This window comes from Scophthalmus maximus, chromosome 3 (assembly GCF_022379125.1).
Source record: "Scophthalmus maximus strain ysfricsl-2021 chromosome 3, ASM2237912v1, whole genome shotgun sequence".
NCBI lineage: Eukaryota > Metazoa > Chordata > Actinopteri > Pleuronectiformes > Scophthalmidae > Scophthalmus > Scophthalmus maximus.
This window is the reverse complement of record NC_061517.1, coordinates 3872783-3893401: the sequence shown is the minus strand read 5'-3', so window position 1 is coordinate 3893401 and position 20619 is coordinate 3872783. Positions and strand designations below refer to the sequence as shown.

The 20619-nt window shown below is 47.8% G+C and overlaps 1 protein-coding gene across 2 annotated transcripts in view; it reads right to left on the bottom strand.

Annotated features, from left to right (window-relative positions):
* Positions 1-20619, bottom strand: part of plxna2 (plexin A2) — a 173173-nt gene that overhangs the window by 16128 nt on the left and 136426 nt on the right. For both annotated transcript variants that reach the window (XM_035645035.2, XM_035645036.2), the window contains 9 exons: positions 16578-16817; positions 16104-16247; positions 15437-15671; positions 13514-13656; positions 12023-12291; positions 4040-4106; positions 3672-3818; positions 2797-2956; positions 806-909 (listed from right to left, as the gene is read on the bottom strand). In XM_035645035.2, the coding sequence (XP_035500928.2) occupies positions 806-909; positions 2797-2956; positions 3672-3818; positions 4040-4106; positions 12023-12291; positions 13514-13656; positions 15437-15671; positions 16104-16247; positions 16578-16817 (1509 nt within the window). The remainder of the gene's footprint in view (positions 1-805; positions 910-2796; positions 2957-3671; positions 3819-4039; positions 4107-12022; positions 12292-13513; positions 13657-15436; positions 15672-16103; positions 16248-16577; positions 16818-20619) is intronic.

The following is a 20619-nucleotide window of genomic DNA, read 5'->3' as shown; positions in this document are numbered from 1 at the left end:
CCGGACCTCTGCTCTTGACCAGGTAGCGGCGCGAGGACCGAGGACTCGTGCCGTCTTTAAGCAGATGGCTGACTAATGAGAGCTGGCTGAGCGCGAGCTGCGCAGGACTGGTGACCTGTGGAGAGGCCGGCCTTCACATTCTGCCTCGCCTCTTTATTTCTCTTTCTTTTCCTTCTCTCTGGCTACAGTTCACCGGCTCTTTGTCTCCTTTTTAATTTACAATTTCAGCAGCCATAAAGTCTCCTTAAAAAAAAACCCTGCTTCCCTCCACTTTTCTCTCTGTTTAACAAGGGGGGAACAGTGGAGCCAATGGGCCACTGGGGTTGTACATGTGAGGAGACAGAAGCAAGGCAGGCACAGCGTGACTAACTGTTGTCGGCGGAGAAGTCAACGGGGCAGAGAGGCGAGAGCGAGGGCGACTCATGTCCTCCTGACTCTGTGAGCGGCGTCTTCTCTCCGGGGGGGAGGAGGGAGAAGTGGCGGCGGCGGAGATGTTGAGAGTTCATCCCACCTGCCACCTGCGCCGTAATTGTCCCCTACTCTGCGAGTCCTTGGGATTACACCAGACGTGGGGGAATGCAAATGAGCAGCTAAAAAAAATTGGCTGCCTAAAAGTCATCAGCAGGAAAAACATCAAAGTTTGGCAAGGTACAGTGTGTGCTGAGATTTGCATAACAAAAGCCGCAGCAGAAATGGAACTAAAGTGAGCATTTTCTTTGTAAAAAAGAAAAGAAAAAGAGGTTGAAGTTTGAGAGTTAATTAAGAAAAACATGTCACTGAAGCCTTTGTGTGTGTGTGTGTTTACCTGGTAGTGCATGAGAGTGTTGAGTCTCTTCCAGTCATTTTCTATCTTGGTGGTGATGTCTTCATCCTGCAGCACCACGCGAGCCATTCGCCCCTGACGCCACTCTGAGGACGCAAACACGCAGTCGCTGTTACACACAGCTGCTCATGCAAACTATACTATACATTATAGTCATATATACAGAGAGAGCAGAGCCAATAGTCTTGGTCTGAGTGCAGACATTTGGCGATACGTGTTCAATATACGCACTAAATATGAAAACAATGGGTGGAATTTGGGACAGGGGAGTTGATGGTGGGTGTGGTCAAGTGGTCACAGGTCCTGGCACGGCGGGCTCCACGTCAGCAATGGTTTAATTTCCTTCCGTCATTATTAATTTGTGTAACTACTGTACAGTAGTTGAAATTGCTGTAACCAATGCAGAGGATTTTATATTTTATTAGACAATAATTAATCAGGCCTCTGGTTTAGTTTTAATTTTGGGACAAACAGGACAGGATCCGCCATTCGGGACAACTGCTCGTAATTGGGGACTGTCCCATATTTTTCTGGAAGTCTGGTCACCCTTAGTCCAGATGGACACGTGCTCTGAATTCAGATGTGGGTAATACTTTGATGTGTGCCTTCACAACCAGTTCCCTAAATCATGATCTGTGCTAAGACAAGTACGACTTCTTTATGACACAAAACAAACTATTCTTTCAAACCTCCTTTTCCACTCTTGAGCACTCTCTACGCACATCACCCAAACGAGTAGATATCAACTGCCGACGTTATTGTACTGCTCTCGGCATGTGTGCCCCTCCTCTGGCGTCGGACACGCATCTTAATTAAACATTACACATTTTCAGGACGTATACGCGGGCAGGGGAGACGGCGTTTCCATTAGCGTACGCAGCGGTCGGCCCGTCGGGGTTTGAGAGAAAAGAAGAGGAGACTGGATGAGAAGTGATCTATAGGATAACCACCTCCTTTCAAAAGGAGAAAAAAAATAATAGGAAGCAGGGGGAAACATAAGCATTGCTGTTTGAGGGCAGCGGCTGACGGCTTGTTGTCGGGGTAATGAAATGATAATAAGGGTGCTGATGAGGAAGTGGACAGCCACTGTGGCTCTCACGCTGGGCGTGATCATTGATTTTCTCCTCTGCTGGCTGGGTTTTATTACTCCGTGCCTCTGCCATGGGAACACATGATATCCCCGCTTGGCACGACGTCCTCTGAAAACTGTCGCACCTACACTCCGCTCGCTCTGCAGGAGAAACAAAAAAACTAACCCGACACAAAAAGCAGCCACATACTTACACATACGGGCATGTGCTGTACAGACTCTCGCACAGACGAACACATTCAATTATTCTCACGGCCTTCAGTTATATCGCTTCGAGGCGGTGAGAGGGTGAGAAGAGAGCGAGGACAGCGGACGGACAGACGGTCGTATTTGCGGCGTAATGGATGACGAGCTGTTTTACAGTGAGCAGAGGGAGGGAGGCGGGGCTTTTGTTCTCTCCACCCATGCGAAGTGAGAGAAACGAGAGGGAGGGGGCAGGTAGGGATGGAGGTGGCAGACTGCGTGGGAGCGGAGCCCAGCATGAGGCTGCAGAGCCCGTCTGTCAGCTCCTCGTACCTGGGTCAGCCAGCCAGCCGGCGACGTCACAGACGCAAAACACGCACGCACGCACGCACGCACACTTCTCTGTCTCCATCTACTGTGCAGTGAAAGCAGCCAGACGGAGGGATGCACCGCACAGCGTCAGTCAGTTTGATAGAAGGCCTGGCAGCGGCACAGTGGCGCTGGCTCGGCTGACTGAGCTGCCGGAACACAGCTTTTATCACACTAATGCACTGATCATCTGTACACATGGCTTGGTTTCCTCGCACTGATACATTAATCTGTGGGCATGAAGGACTTTACACCTGCCAACTGCATCTGTGAGCTTCTGGATTGTGTGTGAGTGTGTGTGTGTGTGTGTGTGTGTGTGTTTGTGTCGTACCGAGGTCCATGTCGACAGCACGCGGCCGCTGAGAATAGGGCATGTTCTTGTAAACGGCGTCCAGTATCTTCTCCTTCACTTGGGTGATCGTGTCGCAGTTCAGCACCTTCACGGGAATCTCCGGACTGTTCTCGTTGTCCGGGTTCACGCAGTTCAGGATCTGGATTGTGCAGATGGGAGGAGGAAGAAGTGGGAAAATGAAAATGAACATCAGTGAGGGAGCAGAGGAGGAGGGAAGAGGTGTCCTGTTAGCGCCCGACCTGGGTACAGCTGGAGGCTTCGCCCTCATTAAAGTCTCCCAGGAGGAGCATGGCACCGGCTTCGAGAAAACCATTTCCGCTTTCGCTTGGCGTCCCGAAATCTAATTTCACACCATCGGCGGGATACCAATTTCCAGCTCTGCTGGGGTATTAGTATGTAATGAGCCAAATTTCCAGTCGGAGCAATCAGAGCATTTTCAAGTCGCATGCTGGCTGTGAGTGTGTGTATTTTTTGTGGTTTTTTTGTGTACGTGTGTGTGTAGAGGGGTCGGATCGGTGTGTTCCAATCTCAACAGCCACCTACCCTGATGTTGGACCAACACCGGCGCCTGTGAGATCATTAGTTATTTTTCTTCCCACACAGGACGGTAGAAACCGAGCACAGTAGAACACAATTATTCCATCGTAACAACGGTTTAGCAACAATAAATTAAATAATTTCCGCTGGTCCACCGTTATCGCAGCTTGCCATCACGCAAGCAACTTTTGAGTCAAGTGCTCCCTTGTCCTTTACGGTACAGTGTGTGTGTGTGTGTGTGTGTGTGTGTTTGCCTCTGTGTGAATACGTGAACCTGCGTGCATGCGTCTGGTGCGCCTCGCGGAGCGAAGACGTACCAGGGTCTTGTACTCAATCTGCTGGCGAATAAGTTTGTCTTCGCTCAGGGAGTAACGGGCCTCTCCAGTGATGGCATCGATGGGCCCCTTTTCCATCTGCTGCTTGATGGCGCAGTACAGCATGAACAGCGGCTCCCCAGCACACTCCTGCGAACACACACGCACACACACAGATTGACACACATGAGAGAACTTCACAACATACAACATAAAAAATCCACATATTCTACAAATATGATAAGGTGCAATCATAGCTTTAATTTAGAAACTTCACGAACAAGATGCACGGGACACATTCACATTTGTACATGTCGACACACACACACAAACACAAGCTCGTACAGTTAAGTGTTGCTTGGTGCACTAACCTTGAGGAATTTGTGAAGGAGGAAGGCGAACCAGTTTGTGAGCATCTTCTCTGCAACCGACTCCGTTCTGAAATTACACAGGAAAAAAAAAACAGGAAAACAAATGTTACTTTTTTTTCTTCTTCTCCCCTGATTGATATTCCTGAAGTTTTAGATAATAGACGTGTTCCATAATTCATGAGGGTTATGAGCACGACTCCAGGGAGGATATCTCGGCACGCCGGGTGCCTGCATCTTGCCGCTGGTAGTGCTTGTGTACCGTCTGCAACACTGCGTCCACGGCGAGTGAGCCGAGCCGAGCGAGGGCATCTGTGTGTGTGTGTGTGTGTGTGTGTGTGTGTTTGCATTCATGTGTGGTCGAACACAGCGGGACTCCATCAGCTGTGACAAGCCTCAGCTGCTGAGAGAGAGAGAGAGAGAGAGAGAGAGAGAGAGAGAGACGAGTGCTGTCGCAGCCAGGTAACGCCTGATCGCAGCCAAAACGATCTCCTCCTCCTCTTCCTCCCTCCCTCCCTTCCCCAGTCAATCACACGCGGGGGTGCAGCTCGCTGCTGGGCTTGATTGGGCATGAAAACTGTGTGCAAAGTGTGCAATGACCTCACCGCTATTTCCAACACAGGACACGAGGACTGTGAATAACACTCCAAAAAAAATATGACTCCTGCTCATATCGTTCTCTGAATGCCCCCCCCCCCCCCGCCTCATTAGCTCCATCACGGAACACTGGAGAAAAAAAAGATGGCCTACCAAACAGCCAGGTGGGAAATGGTTAACAGTCATGAGGCAGAGATGAAAGGGTGAGTTCTGTGGCGACTCGTGTGGACAAGCACCTGAGGTGAATAGCAAAACATCAAGCTCCCTCATCTTTGTGAAAGATGCTCTGACTCTCACCTCCTCTGTTTCGACTGCTGCACAGGCCGGGCGTGAAGACAGAATTAAAAAAGAAAAAGAAAAACGCTACAGGACCGGGCTCCAGTACCAAGCTGCCGAGCTGGGAATGTATTTTACACCAGTCAGCTTTTGGTGCGCACCATTAACACCGCCATTACTCCCACCGGCTCCGACTTAGCTGCTGACAAGTTAACATGTGGTGTTAAAGTGCCCCGCAGACTGTGTGAGTGTCACCTGCCCCACCATCATCTTGTACATTAGCGCTGCCCAATTTAAATAGCAATGCTTTGAGAGGGGGGAAAACAACTAAATGACCCTCTAGATTTTAGCAGGAAATGACTGTGATTACTCTGGTGGATGTGATGGAGGGGGCCTCGCCTGCACCGCGCTGAACTAGGGATTAGAAGGAATTGGAGCTGCCAGGTATTAAAGACAAGCTGGAAGGCTTCTGTGTCTCCTCAGAGCTAAATAGTACCGGGGGATGATTACACCTATTCAGGCTCTGAATGGACCTAGAGGGAGATTATGACTATTATGGAGATAATTGCGTTAAAGTCGCCGTGTTCGAGGGGGCTATCGAGCAAAGACTCTGGGACCGAAAAGCAGGCGTCCCGGAAGGACTGTCTGAGCCAGCGGAGGAGTTACAACAGCGCACGTTTTAGTCACTGAGAGAGGGGGGGGGGGGGGAGAGTGGGGAGCGTCGGCCACTCGGTCCGTATCACTGAATTGAGATCTATATAAGAAAGGAGACTCTTTTTCTCTTTCACATGCAAATGCAGAAAACGTCCCGTCAGCCGCACGGAGAGTGGAAGAGGACGAGGTTCTATTCTGTGTGGTGGCGGTGGGTGATGTTGTCAGGCGATTCCTCCCTCCTGCGAACGCGGCCGCTGGCCAGTCTGCCGGCGGCTCGCTGAGAGGATGGAGAGCTGGGTGACAGCCTATTTCAAGTGCAATGTGCCAGCAGGAGGGGAAGAGATGTAGATCAGTTCACCCAGCTTCGGCTACAGGATGAGAGAGTAAACATCCTCCTGAGCATTGGCTGACTGCCTCCTCTTTGGTGATACGAGCCTCTGTGCCGCTCTCCTCTTTGTCGCTTCCGACATACACAGACACACAGGTGAGGTGGCTGTACATGCATACAGGAAAAGGGAGACGCACATTTTTTGCATTCACAAGACAGACCTTGCAGCACAAACAACAACAAGAAAAAAAGTCCACATTCAAAAAACACAATACGGAGACACTACGAGCGCCTGTGGCTGCATTTTCACGCTGAATAAACCTAAATATCTGGTAGATTTGCCCCCCCCCGCCGCTTAGCCATGTTCCCCTCCCAGCTTGTATGAGTTTTTAGTGTGTTACAAGTTAATGGAACCTATTAAGCATTTTAATAAGCTCAGCAAGTCCCAAAGAAGGAAGTCAAATAATGCCTTTTTGTGTGGGGGGCTGTGCCGACTCCCCCCTTAACGTCTCAGCCGTTGAATGTCAGGGGTGGGGAGACGCACTTTGTTCATCCTCCTTCTTGTCCTCCTCCTCATCTGCCTCCACTTCCCTCCTTCAATTAATTGAGTTCCATTAATGAACATCAGGATTTCATTATCCCACATAGTGTTTAAAGAGGGGCCTTGCACCCCCCCCCCGGCCCTCCCATTTCTGCTAATGACAGCTCGGATGGAGGGGGAGGCGATGTTAGCAGGCGGCGGAATGTCTTTCAATGAAACTAATGCCAAACACAATACTCGGGCTGTCTTATTAATGCTGTACTCCATTGCTCTGCATGGGCGGAAATCTCATTAGGAAAAACGCTGAGGAGAAAAATAATACAAGATTGAAAAGTCTCAAGGTGGTGGAGGCAATGTTCTGTGAATACATTAAAAGCACATTATGAAGAGGAGGAGGAGGAGAGAGAAATGGGCTGAGGAGAACTCAAGAAGACAACGGAGAGAATCGAGAACAGAGTTTAAGTATAAAAAAAGACGTGGTTAAGCTATTCTAAGATGTTCGGGGGGGGGAGAAGAGTTTTAGTACTAATGGAAACGATGTGACGCGACCGGACAAGGTAGAGCACGAACGTATTTGGCTAATGGTGGAAAAATACAACCCAAACCCCACGAGGTGCAGCATCAGTTCCACTTAGTGCAGAGGAGAGTGAGGAGATCAAACACATTGTTAACGCTCAAACACGCAAAGCATCTAGGAGAAAGGGTCTGCGAGCTAAAATCTCTCCACTTCAAGAGAAAGAAAGCAGGAGGCATCTCAAGGAGACACATTATGCTTTTTCCATTTCCCCCTCTCCTCTGCTGTGTCGTCTAAGTTTACTTTGTGTGTATGTAAAAGGTCTGCACAGTAAAAAAGGAAGTCCCTCTCCCAGACAGAAAACAGTGTTGCCTGAGGCGCCTCAAACGCCTCGTCAGTTGCCCGGACGATACTTCCGTAAGATTGTGACATCACCGCATTACGGAAGTGCATGAAGCATGTCTAGCACCAACAAAGCCGGTTAAAGCGAGAGTGTCAGACGCCCGAGGCCGACAACACGATAAGGATGATGTCGTGCATTGGTTCATCACTTGGGCATGCGTATCATCACGTCTGATGGCGGACAACGACGTCACATCTCATGTATTTTCTTTCTAACAATATTCGCTAAATCTTTATAGCTTCGATCTCTCTTCTTTTGCACATTTTAATATCTGCCACTGTCAGGGGAAAGGGAAAACTCCAACCGCCATTAAAAAAAACGCAGACGAAGAAGAAGAAGAGCGTCCAACCAATCACGCTGCGATCTCTTATCATTGTTGTTGCCCTACAACACGGCCACCAACTACAACTATAACTTCCTACGCCGTTGACCAATCACAACAGAGTGGAGCCAGCTGGCCAATCGGAGCAGACTGGGGCTTCATTGGGAGGGAGGGGCCTTAAAGAGACAGGAGCTAAAAACCAAGCGTTTCCGACAGAGGCTGTGAGAAAGAGGAGCCGCTGGAAACTGATGTGTTCACTGAACATTAGAGCCTGTGAACCTTTTCAAGTAATAACCCAAATTAAAATTATGATCCTGAATATGAGCATAATGTCTCCTTTAAATAAATATCAGGAACAGTTTCTTTGACAACACGTCCCAGAGGAGCATCGAGTGCACCCTTCATATCTGCTTCCAGGAATTTAACAGATTGGGGAGATTATTATATCATATATCGTTTCATATATATTTGCCAACTAACATATACAAACTGCCCTCTGGCAGCCAATTACATTAACCATTGTACAGTTTAAATAGTTCCTCAAATAAATACCGTTGATTTGTTTCCCGTCCCGTTCAATCTGCCAAGAGGCTCTTTGCATGTAATCGTTTTTCACTCTGCGATCCACCACCGCAGCTCATTCAACTTCATTTCAGGGGAGGAACAGGAATTCAAATGAATTGGGACTTCAGCGTGTATTCCTGCTGCATATATATATATCCTATACTGTACAAAAGCATGTTAGGTGCTCCGAGTAGAATCTACTGTCATCAAATGTAACCCGTCAGGTCTCGGACACGTGTTCAACGTGAGCGACGAGGAGGGATGTTGTTTCAACAGCCATTTTGTTCAGTCTACCTTTGGCCCGGAAAAAACGAGGCGAGCGACACATCACTCAACTCCTTTAAAGAAAAAATTCATAAATCTGAAATGATTGTGGCATAATCTATATTTTGGACTCTATATATAAAAAGTTTAGTGACAGTAGACTGATAAAAGTTAATCTAATATTATCATTCCCCCCCCAAAAAATAGTAGATAGTACATCAGCAATTTAAAACTAAAATATGAAAAGAATTCTATCAGCAGACAATCTGCTGTGTGAGAGAGAGAGAGAGTGTGTGTGTGTGTGTGAGAGGAATACAGACAAATGAAGGTATGTTGGAGGCATACAGAGTTGGCGAGAGGCGGGCGGAGACTCGGCGTTAATGTCTCCCACTCCAATTCGCGTTCTCGACGTTTCCCTCGATTTTCAACACTCATCTCCGCTCCCGTCTTCCCCCTGTTCTCCCTCTGCGCTGCTGTGGTTGGTGACGGCTTGGTACTCCATGTTGTCGCCCCAGGAACGGGACTCAATAATTAAGGGACGTCTTGCTTTGCTGGAACAGCCATGTTGTCCTGCTTCGGTGTCATAACTTCCCCAAGCACCATGGGCACGTACTGTACATCCTCTTAAAAATACTATATAGGACACACACCCTACTTCTAAAGAATTAAATGTAACCCTGTAGAGTTTTAGGCAGTTGGTGCCGTTCTTTGTGCTTAAGTACCTGTCAATCAAAACGAGAATGAAAACAGGTTCTAATCTTGTTTTTAACCCTTTAATCCTCTTACGTTTTTATAATAGACTGTGTATTCAAAGTGTACATCTGGTAATAATCTATTATTTCTTTTGCCAATATAGCTGATTAGCCCCCAAGTATTGACCCAAAATTTTGCAGTAGTTGACATATTCTATCATAATGAACAGTAGTTTATTTGAAAGTGAGCACAGACTCACAAAGACTCTACAGTTCCCATGTTTTAGGGAGTTACACAGTGTCTTATTTAATCAACGTATGCGTTCGTGACCTGCTTCAGTTTGTATCACAGACAGACTCGAGAAGTTCTGCGAGACGGACTGACGCCTTTGCTGGGTTTCAGTCTTTGCACGGCTGTTGTTGACACACAGAATGTGGCAGACTCTGTCCTTCACCAAACAACCGCTCGGTTCCGTCGTGGACATTAAAGTTTGATTACTACCGCGGGCCGCCGAGGGAACCGGAGGATAACACGCTAAAGCACCATGACAGATGGAGCTATTTTTGTGATTTTTCTCCGAGATGCTTGCGCCCGAGTGTGGTTCACTCTTGGAAGGTCGAGCGTGCTTGTAGCTTGTGGACATGTTCCCCCCCTCTAGAGAAAAAGCATTCGATGACAGCTGAACGGTGGGAAAAGCAAAGCTCTTTGCTTCGACTCGGACGCGTCTCGGGATGCACTTTCAACCCACTGTGAAATAGATGAGCACAGGAAGTAGGGGTTAGTGTCGCCTGCAGGTCCTGGCTGTATGTTGGCTCTCTCCATGTAGCTCATGTGAGCTCACTAATAATTCATTCAGAACAACATTCAGAGTGACCCCTGCTTCTGCTCATCTACTACTGGATTCCACTGTAGCTATCAGCACTTCACTCACGCTGTTCATTCGTATTCCATATTCTATTCACTATGTGCGGAGCCCAGACAGATAAATAAGGATACCATTTTTTTTAAATGACTGTATTAAAAGCACACGGATCTGCTTACATGCTCATTGTAGGCAATATTCATTAGTACCAGAAAACAGGGAAGGGTCTTAGCCGACGTAATAGCAAAGCATTTCACTATCCCATTAAACTAGATAATAGACCGAGGAGAGCCAATAGAAAAGACGACTGAACGAGAAAGTGGCGACAAAGCGGAGCCCGGCCGCCCCGCTCTCCCTGCGCAAACACAATTACCACTTACAGACGTGCTCAATTTGACTATCATCACAGACCTGTGTGTGTGTGTGTGTGTGTGTGTGTGTGTTTGTGAGTCGGCTGGTTGGCTCAAATGTCGGCTTTTTCCCTTAAATAGGCGATGATGAGGAAGACAACAAAGAGCCATGTCAAATCTGTAAATCCCTCAAATTCCTGAGTGAAATGTAAAAAAAGGCCGTAGGACATCTAGTCCGGCTCCACGCCGCAACGACGCCAGCGCCCGGGATTACGTACCACTGTTCCTAATAGGAGAGGGTAATGAGAAACTTGGCGGTGACGCGGGGCCCTGCTGTCGCAGGAGATAACGGCTTAATCTAGAGCCAAGTGTCGCTTTAGTAGATAGTCCACTTCTTCTGTCTTTCAACCTCCCGCCCCGTTCGCTTCTCCGCGCAAACACAGACCCTACGGGAACATTACCATCAGAGCAACGGTGGCGTTTGAGAGAGTTGCAGCCGCCTCTGCTTATTAGTCATGTTAACATATAGTCTATATACTATAGCCACGTTCACGTACCGTTTTTCAGCTGAGCGTTTGTTTGTTTGTCTGTCAAAGTTCCTACACATACATACAGTACAGAGCCCCTGAAGCAGCTGAGGACACTGGAGGACCCAGGACTTAGCGGGGGTGTTTAAACTTTTAACACATTATCCCAACTCCCCCGGAAAAACAATGTGCACTGTAGACACAGAGAGAAAAAGTGAACTTGAACCGCATCTGAATGTTTTATGAAGGTGCCTGAGCCCGGAGGATAAGTGAGAGTGACACTGGCAATGAGAGAGAGAGAGAGAGAGAGAGAGGACGTGGAATTATAGAGAGGATTCAGATGTTTCTACTGACGTGGAGAGAGAGAGAGTGCGTGCGGTGTTTATCTCGGCTGTGCTGTGGATGTTACTGTACTGCAGCACTCATTACAAGCCTTATTGTGTGGAGTGTCTACATGGGAGCGCAGGGGGGTGGGGGGTGGGGGGTGGGGATCAGAATGCATCCACCCACAACGACAAAAAAGGGGAAAGAACACACTCCATCACTCTTACAGCCCCCGTGCTTATTTACATATTTTGTGTTTTCCGGTATCTCCGCAAATATCCTCCGGGCAGAAGATACAACATATCAACGGATATACAGGAATGTTTTTTCTTATTCCCTTTGACTAAACTTGGATCAAATCAAACATCTGAAGCGGTTCTGTGTGAAGCAAACAGCGTCGAAGAGGATTAGGGCATTTTCTCTACACTGATTAAGAGGGTTTTTGTTTTTTTTATTAGTTTATGTTAATTCATTTATCATTTAAAGTCAAAACAGGAACATTAATTCGTGTGAATGCTCCTGTTGTAACATCAACTCGTAATACATAATGCATTAAACGATTTACTATTTTATGAATTAGCTTTTTTTTCCTTTATTGATTTTGCCAGGAGCTTTTGATGATCAAATTCCCTTTTAATCCAACTCCTAAAGCTGAATTAATAGCTTGGATAATTTACTTTATAAATGGGGCAGGCAACTCCCCGAAGTTCTTATGACGCTGCGGGACATGATCGCCACGCTCGGTCCTGACGTGCGCCGGGTGTTACCTGCGCAGCAGCAGCTTGGGGTGGTTCTTGCTCTCCAGGTTGCGGTCGATGAGGTCCGACAGCAGGTGCTTGAGGACGTCGGTGGCGTACTCCAGGCGGCCCTGCAGCGCGGTCATGATGAGCGAGGCCACGTTGCCGCGGTCCCGCATGGAGAAGGAGCGCTGCATTTCCAGCGTGCGGATGAAGGTGAGCAGGAACACTTTGTTGTTGATGAGCTGGCCGAACAGCTTCAGGGCCTTCTCCACGTGCTGCTGCCCGTTGCCCGACACCTGGACGGACGACGAAGGGAGACAAATGATAAATGTTGGCTCATAGTTGAACTCTGCTGTTCTTCAGCTCCCCGTCCTGACATCGTCTCACACGAAATAAAGACTTTTCTCCAAAGGGACTTAAAACCTTCGCTCGTGTTTCACTGCGGGCAGACAGAAGTTCCCACTCATGGTGAGTAACTGAGAAGATCCTAATCAATTATTGACCCAGGTCTGTTAAAAAGCATTGTAGCCCGAGTTAGCTGCCATTTCCCTTCCAAGCCAAATGTCCCATTACTTTCCAGTGTAAGACAATCCCTAAGTGACAGAACTCAGTCTCTTTGTTTCTGTTTGACTAGACACAGTCTAGTTTTTTTTCTTCAAAACAAGTTTGGACATTTCATCCTCGGTTTGGGGAGAGACGGTGTTGTGCCCTGTATGTCTTTACAAGGTGCGACATAATACAACAGTCTGAACTTGACCGAATTTGGGTCTTTTGGATATGAAAACCTGTACACATACAAAATGTCTAGCTCAAGTATCTTACTGAACATCATGGAGAAGTGAAAAGACTTCAACTTTGCTTTCCAGCATACAGTACCAGCATCCTGCCTCACACACACACCTCACAAACAGAAAAGGTGGACCTCTATCTTGATGAATCTCACTACACTGGTCCCACAAAGAGGAGCGACAATAAAAAGTGTTAACCAGCCAGTTTTTTCCCTCCGACGGAGGGAACCTGCAGTCCTGGGCCTGAGGACTGGGAAGGATTCAATTCATTACGTCCTCGTGCCACAGCCACCGGGGGAGGAAATAACCGTGTGCTGGGACCCTGTATTCCACCAGGGAGCTTGCAGGTGAGGTGTATATATGTGTGTGTGTGAGCGTGTGTGTGTGTGTGAGCGTGTGTGTGTGTGTGTGAGCGTATGTTGCCCAGCATGATCGGCTACACGTGTGTGACACCAGAGGGTAGAGAGGATAAGTGGCACACCGGTATCCGTTCCCCCCTCGAGCATTTTGCTGCGTACGAAGGTTTCCTTGTAGAAGGAGTGGTAAGGGCAAACAGGCTCTACCGCTCTCTATTTTTTCTTTTGAATACCTCAGTTTGACTTTCTCTTGCCCTTTTCTCAATGCATTTGCTGCCTATGTGTCTCATCCATCTTCTTTTTAATTTGTCTTTCCCTGTCGCTCTCTCGTTATTGGTCTCCTTCTCTCTCTCTCTCTCTCTCTCTCTCTCTACCTCCAGTTCTCTGAGGACAGGATGATCCTCGATGCCGGGGAAGAGAACCCTCATGGCGTACGTCCTGTAGTCCAGATGGGGGATACCGGCTCTGTCCAGGTCACTGGTCAGCTCATTGATGTCCGTCTGTAGCTCGGCAAAGGCTGAGGGGGGGAAAGGAAAGGAAAAAGGCTTGAGACACACAGCACATGTATAAAACCTCACAATAATCCCCGGGCACCAAACTTGTGAATCCTTCTTCACGCTGTTCGCTGCCAGTATGATGAAGCTGACAGTGAAAAGCGTCTTCATGTCAGAGAAACTCTCCCTTAAACGCAGACCTTTCTCTCTTTTCTCCTACATGACACACACATGCGCAGCCCCCTGTCACTCATTTCTTTTTATCTACCAGACGGTTTAAATTAGCTGCGGCCAAAGCCCCAAAAGAGTGTGTCGTCTCAGCGTGAGGCTGCAGGTGAGCACTAGTTAATTGGCTCCATCCTGCCTCGACTCCCGTTCAGGGCTCACGGCTCAGTTGCTCTGCCTTCGCGCTGCCCTCGGGGAGGCCCCCCCCCTGTCTGCAGCCTATCACAGCAGCAGCGGCAGTCACCTAACACGCTCCCCTCAAACCTCCACCATCTCCAGACGGTCTCGGCATCCCACCTCCTGGCCTCCCGGCCCCCCCTGCGACTATCGAGTTTACACGCCAACACATGCGCCTACAGGCGCACAAGGGAGGAGGGAACCAGGTAGCATCCACATCCACCCCGCAGGGCAGTACACTCCTGGCCACTGCTGATGGTTAAAACATTAATCTTCTCCTTTCCTAAGGCTGCCGGTGTACGTCTGATTCCCTGCTGCGTCCGCGTGACTGCCCGTCATTTGTCCAGCAGGGAAGTTTGCTGCGATAGGGTTTTTTCTTACCCTGCGTAATAACCCTGGATGATCAACTCGGGGTGTAGCTTGAGGGGATGAGTAATAAGGTTCCGCTCCAGCTGACGAAATCCCCCTGAACACTGTCGAACACAAACCTCACTTTTTTGCCGTCTCAGTGATTGGCTCTAACGACCCCCGGTGATGACATCGGGGGCCAATCACCTGTGTTTGTCAGCGTGAGGTTATCTGTGATCCTCCCACTGGGTAGAAGAGCAAAGGTCACATTGACTGCCCTTCCCCCCTTTTAACCCTGAGCCCACAGGGGAGGTGCGCTTCAGCGTTGCCGCATGTTTAGATACCGTTGCGGCAACTCTGGCAACTTGGGCTGACAGGCTTCGCGGCAGTTGTTGGTCACTTTTGCGGGGGGCTACAACAAGAAACACACACGATTACAGAGGCGCAGAAACACACATCTCACAAAAACATAAAACGTGGAGTTAAACCCTCCAGTTGAGACGTGAATACAAATGCACTCCACGTAATGTTTCTCCCGCTGGGAGGAGGTCGGGTTTTTTACTCTTAACGAGAAAAGCTCTGTATTCATGCATCGGCTCGTGTGCGAGTCCGTAAACAGCGCACGGACTAGAAAGCGAGTAAAAACTGCGCAGATTCACCACGACGCGACCAGACAGGTCCCGCGCTGGGCTAACGTGTGTTGTATAAATACGGGATGACTCACTGGCCTAGATTTGGGAGAAATTTTCACTGAATTATTCAACGCACACAGAAAAAAAAACCTGTGATTTACTTACTGTACTATACGCACGAATAAATGTGTTCACTTTTATATGATTACAGTGGAGCCTGCACAAGTGAAATGCATTCACCAGCCTTTTTCTTTTTTTTAACTATAATAGTGACAGAGCAGCCTTTTCAAATTACAGACTGTAAACTGTATATTCCAAGCAAAGCAGACCCATAATCATCCTCACTCAACAGTCTGAAAACTGCGGGGCCTGCTCCACGGTTACCGTGTCGGTCTGCTGACTCCGCCGTTCTAACACCAACCTTCTTTGCACTCCAGGGCGACGCGCGACTCCAGGTTGTCCATTTGCATCTGCAGGCGCTTGAGGGTGAGGTCGTTCTCGCGTGACTTCCGCTTGTATGCGATGAGCACCAGGATGACGATGATGAGGAGGAGGCCTCCGCCGGCGGCGATGCTGACGATGGCGGGCAGGGTCAGCAGGCTGTCCGACATGATGTGCACCGCACCGGGGGAAACGTGGAGGCCGCCGACTTGGACCTGAGGAAGGGACACAAACACACAATTAATCACAATTACCAATTAAGGTGGTAAAAATATTGTCGGCTGAAAGGGAGAGGGAATTAAGTCGGACGCTCGACGAGCGAGCAGGCAGCTAAATATAATGGCGGCAGAATATTTTGATAGCTGGAGCGCACTCGCTCAAGTTCCCCCTTTGACCCTCCTCCTTTAGCTGAATGAGCGACGATGAAAACAAGACTAATGGAGTTTAGAGGCCAACTGCTACGAAGAATAAATCACGAAAAATACAAGGATGGATGGAAACAGGATGGAGGAGAAACTTGGGAAGACGGACATACACAGACACACACACACACAGACACACACACACACACACACACACACACACACACACACACAAACACACACACACACACACACACACACACACACACACACACACACACTGACCATGACTTTGTATTGCCCCGTGAGGTTGGGCGGCTCACACAGCAGCTGGCTCTCCGACACAGTGACGGAGCAGGGAGTCTCTCCAATCAGCACCGTGTAGTTAAGCTTCGCCCCTCCTGGCGCCGGGGGAACCAGGTTTCTGCCCTGTGGGCACGTGGAGATGCACAGAGGGGTGTGGAATTAGGAGGGGAAAGTCAGACAACTCTAAAACCCCCGCAAGGCAAGCGTGTCACTTAAATACACTGTAAATTAGATCCCTGGGTTTTGGGCGCAGCTGGCGTCAAGTATGATTCCACACTGAGATGAAACAAGGTGATTTATTTCTCAGTGGCATTAAGTGGGAACAGCAGGAAATCAAGGACGAAGGGAATGGAATATAATCCATGATATATATATATATTTTTTTTTTCTTTTCCCAAGGACACTGTGATACGTCCTTTGTGTTAAAATACATATCTAATCAATATTTTTTACCTTGAGAATGATGGGCGAGCCCGGCTTTTGCTCCAGGACACCGGTGGCGCTCAGGGGCTCAAAGTAAGGGTTGGGGTAGTAGAGGAGGTTGGTGTTGTTGAAGACCAGCAGCGACTGGACGTTGTTGAAGATGAACCCGAACTCGTCCGCGTGCTTCACCGTGTCCAGGCCCGGATGGTATTCCGCCATCAGGGAGGGGGCGAAGCAGCTCATGCTCGTGGTGTTCAAGATTTTACAGACCTGATAGGACAATGAACAAAGAGAACAAAATTGGTGTGAGGAAATACCCTTTTCGTTGCACACGAGCAGCGGTGAGAGCCTGAGCACCCTGAGACGGAGCAAGAAATGCGATTCGTTCGTCCAGGATAAACTGAGACAGTTGGCGTTTTTCGTTTTTCTCCCACTTCCAAAATAACACACTCAAGTTCCGAGCTGATCCGTTGCAAAGCTCTGTCTTTGTTGTGAACTGAAGTGTGATTTCAACTGAGACACACCGGGTCTCGCCATGAACCGCAGCAGCCTCATAACTGCCACATACGATCCCCACTCGTTTCATAGAGAAGGATTCATTGTCCGTAATTATTATCGCGTTTATGGGAGAGGAAGCTTCAGCTAAATCTAAAATAAATTGCTGTTTAGGCTTCAGCGGGAACCCCCCCCCCCCCCACTGGCGGACACGGAGGATGGAGGCCTTGCTCCTCTTGTTTTTCCTCAGGTGGAGATTGAGCTGCGGCTCTTTTATTACTCCTCCCCAGTTTGCACCCGGAACGAGAGACCTGTCTTCCATCCATCCTCCCCAGCTCAGCTCCAGAGGGAAGGGGGGAGTGAGGATTGATTGCTGCACAGCAGTCTGCTCAGAAAAGGTTTTTTATCTCCTTTCACCCCCCCCCCCGCCCCCCCCCCCACCCCCCCAGCTCTCTCTCCCTCTCTCTCTCTCCGGGGAAGAAACTTAATTAGAGGTAAATATCATCAAAGCTGCCGAACGCTGCAGACTACCACACCTCCTACCTGTTGTCTGCAGCTCCGGAGAGAAAGCACAGGGAGATCGATGCAAAACCTGTTTATGTGCAGGCTACACAAATTGTGTTTGGCCAGCGTGGTGCAAGGCGAGTGCGATTGCAGAGGCGGAGGGAGGGATGGAGGGAGGGAGGGAGGGACTGGTCTCCTTATTTACTTTACTCCTGGATATAGATTATACAGTGTTTGTGTGTTTTTCACCGTGAAGAGCATTGAGTCTGAACGTGAAAACACATTCTGATGTAAGAACTTGCAAGTACTGATCATTTTAAGTGATCAATAACTCTGTCTATTATTATTAGAATTATTATTATTATATTCTCAATTAAATCGGCAGTAAGCGAGTTTGCAGAACGATTGTTTGCTGTTGATTTTTATGACCACACTGGTCGGGGCTCGAACCTGCAGCATGTACAGCACAGGGGACCCACGCACTAGTTGTAGCGTCTGCCGCTAGCATGTCGGGGTGCGACGTTTATTGCTTTTGGTTTTTCAATTCGCAGAGCCAGGGCACACAGGACCGACAGCTAGCCGATTTTAATCCGTTAGACAAAAAGTCTAACGGATTCAAATCGCTCACTGCCCCTTTAATTCTACGAAATGTGAGGCCAGACAGGACCTCTTCCAATATTTTGACAGACCAACATTTCAAAACTTCAGCTTATGGTGATCAGTAAAACACGGACGCAGTAAATCCCGAATATTTTGAGAAGCTGAAACAATAGAACGTTTGATGCTTTTGCTTGAAAAATAACTTTTAACAGTTTGAGATTATAAAGCTGTGGTTCGACTTATTGATCAATCGACATCTTTTGCTGTATATGACTCAAAAATCCATATTCATGGATTACAGTACTGTTACAGCAACATATACAGCAGTAGCATAGCTGCACTACAGGGCCTGACTGCAGCTTCCCTTTGGTCTTATGACATTTATTTTTCTTCAGCATTTACAGTTCGCGAGCTACAGTAGCGGCACGTGACGAGAGCGAGACGATGAGCCGACACGACCAGGTGCGACCCGTGACACACTTTCCCCCCGGGTTTGGGTCGTGTGAAATCACATCAACTGCAGAGAAGTTGCAAGAAGACGAAGTGACGAAGAGTCTCTGAAAATACTTCTTTTTTTTTTACGGAGGCTTTAAAATGCGGCATGTGCTCACACTTAATCCGAGAGTGACTAATCAAATCTCCTCTAAAGTTCAAATGCAAGAAACCACACTAAAACTAAAAAACATAGTGCGTTCACAATGTTGTGTAACGCTAAATCACTGCTTTGTAGAAAGGAGGGTAAATTATGAATTATTTTTCTTTCGTTTACATAATGTATATATATATATATATATACAGCATGTTAAGGGAATACATAATTTAAAATCCACTCATGCGTTCTTCTGATCGGTACATGGGACTCAAGCGGTCTCATGGATACGCGAGTTGCCGAGCTAAGTTTGATCCGGCTGCTCTCTTGACTGTTGGCACGGCGACACGTTTTTAAAGACGGGCCCAGATGCCCCGGCAGCTTCGCGACTGTCACGTTGGAACAGCGGAGGCATTTGCAAGTCAAGTACAGTTCTGACGACCATCTGCTCCGCCTGAAATGGATACTGTGGAGAGGGGAGGGGGGTAAGTTTCTAGGATTTCTATTTTTTTTTTTTTCCCTTCAATAAATCCTTTCCTCCGTTGAATCCTGTCAGGAAGGAAAGTCGCTGCGATCATGTGAAGATGATTTGCGTGAGCGAGTGCATAGCGACGGGGTAAATGGGACATTGTGGGATTTAATAAAGAATATGCCTTCCTCTGTGGGCGGGGCAATGGATGGTAACATTTTAGGACACTATGACGCCTTTGCATCAATTTTTGGAGGGAGGCATATTTATTTATCAAGTACTTATTTTTCTTTTTTACTTCAAATCCAAACCTCTGCACATTTTAGCCTTCTTTCACAAGGCAACACTTGCACTCTATAAATGTATGTAGGTTTAAAAGAAATAGTCTTCCTCTATTTTTTATTGTACATTTTTGCTCTTTTGTGTGAAACTTCTACCCTTTCTTTCCCTGATGCCTTGACTCTTATCTTTGCCTTTCAATAAATGGATATTAGATCGACGATGATGATTCTACAGGTCATTCTGTTGGAACTACAATATGATGCATGTATGAGGATTACTGGGCTGGACCATGACATCACACTGCACAGATTCCAAATAACACTATGTATATATCTATATATATATCTATATATATCTAGCACATCACAATAAAAACAACATATTCTGTATATTTGCCAGAGTCTCTAACAGTGCACACTCTCCTTCAGGGCACGTGGAGAAGGAAGCTACACATTGTTCAGCGTTGATAAAGTGAACGCAGGTCAACAGAGAGAGAAAATAATTGGAATCTTGGCCCTCATATGTCTTCTCTCTCTCTCTCCCTCTCTCTCCGGTGCTGGACGGAGGCCGGGTGTTTTAAGGCAGCGGCACTCCAGCCCCTCTGGCTGAATACATTACCGCCATCCACTGCGCTGCTACAGCCCACTCAACCATTCAAAGGTCTCTGGCCAGGGTAGTCGAGAGTGTGTGTGCGAGGGAGAGGAATCAGGGAAACGGTGGCCTGGCTGCGAAGATGTGCATAGGAGAAATGGGGAAGGGGGTCACACAGTCAAAGGTCATCTGGAGGCTAACGTTGGAGAGCTACTCACCAGCTCTGGCTGAACTTTTCTTTCTCCTACACTTTGTCTATTTCTCCTGCCTGCCCGTCACGCCAACCAACTGTTAAAAGCTGCCATTGGATCCAATAGAAGTCACTACTCATTTCCCTGTAGATGTTAATATTGTCTAAATGCATTTTTTTATTTGCATTGAAAATATTTCAGATTCTGCGGTTGCGTCCAAGTTTGCGTCCAAGTATAAGGTGCAATATATGCAATGTTTGATTTTGAAAGTAATCCAAAAATATTTAGTTAAGATTTCATTATTTTTGTTATATTCGAAAGGATTACGGTGCCGATTTAAAAAAATTGGCA